Source organism: Aureococcus anophagefferens (assembly GCF_000186865.1).
Source record: "Aureococcus anophagefferens unplaced genomic scaffold AURANscaffold_263, whole genome shotgun sequence".
NCBI classification, from domain to species: domain Eukaryota; class Pelagophyceae; order Pelagomonadales; family Pelagomonadaceae; genus Aureococcus; species Aureococcus anophagefferens.
Window position 1 is genome coordinate 8,141 of NW_008705798.1, and position 953 is coordinate 9,093.

At 70.5% G+C, this 953-nt stretch overlaps 1 protein-coding gene across 1 annotated transcript; it reads left to right on the forward strand.

The window, feature by feature from the left end:
- Window positions 1-618: 618 nt before the first annotated feature.
- On the forward strand, window positions 619-849 carry AURANDRAFT_34981 (hypothetical protein; the record flags this gene model as incomplete). Its single annotated transcript, XM_009044346.1, has 1 exon — window positions 619-849. A coding segment is annotated over one exon (231 nt), but the record flags the coding sequence as incomplete, so codon positions are not given.
- Window positions 850-953: the final 104 nt, after the last annotated feature.

The following is a 953-nucleotide window of genomic DNA, read 5'->3' on the forward strand; positions in this document are numbered from 1 at the left end:
CGTGAGCCAGGCGCTAGTCTCCGGCCTCTTCGACGCCTGGGCGGAGGAGTACCCCTCGGCCGTCGCCGGCTTCGAGGCGCACTGCGCGGCCGTCGCGTCGTTCTACGAAACGCGGCGCGACGTCTTCCTCCGCGCCGCGGAGGCGCACTTGACGGGGCTCGCGGACTGGACGGTGCCGACGGCGGGCATGTTCGTCTGGCTCCGGCTGCGGGGCGTCGACGACGCGGACGCGTTCGTGAAGTCGAAATGCCGCGACGCGAAGGTGCTGCTGGTGCCGGGCCAGTCCTTCGACCCCCACGACGCGCCATCGCCCTACGTCCGCGCGGCGTTCTCGACGGCGTCCCACGAGGACATCGAGGTGGCTGTGGAGCGGTTCGCGGGATTGTTGCGGGAGGTCGCGTGAGTTTTATTTTATGGTTCCCGTGGCGCGGTTCGCGGGGCTGCTGCGGCTGGCCGCGCGCGTTTTAATTTCGACTTCAACTTTTAAACTTGCAGTCCGCGCGGCGAATGTTGAGGCGCAGGGGTGACTCGTCCCAAAGCAGCAGGACATCAGCAGCAAAGCGCCACGGCAATTGACGCTCGCCTGCAACACAGCCAGCCATGCGCGCCCTCCCGTGCATGCTCGCCGTCGCCGCGGCCCTCCAGCGCGCCCCGCGGCGTGTCGCGCCGCCGGCCGTCGCGGCGCGCCGCAACGTCGCGCTGCGCGCCTGCGACCAAAACCTTTCGAAAAAGGGGACGGTGACGCTCGTCGGCGCGGGCCCCGGCGACCCGGAGCTCCTCACGGTCGCGGCCCTGCGCCTGATCAGCGACCCGGAGGCGCTCGTCGTCGCGGACCGCCTCGTGTCGCCGGAGATCCGGAGTCTCGTGCAGGGCGAGCTCCGCGTCGCGGGCAAGGCGCCCGGCTGCGCGGAGAAGGCGCAGCGCGAGATCTACGACTGGTGCGTCGAGGGCGT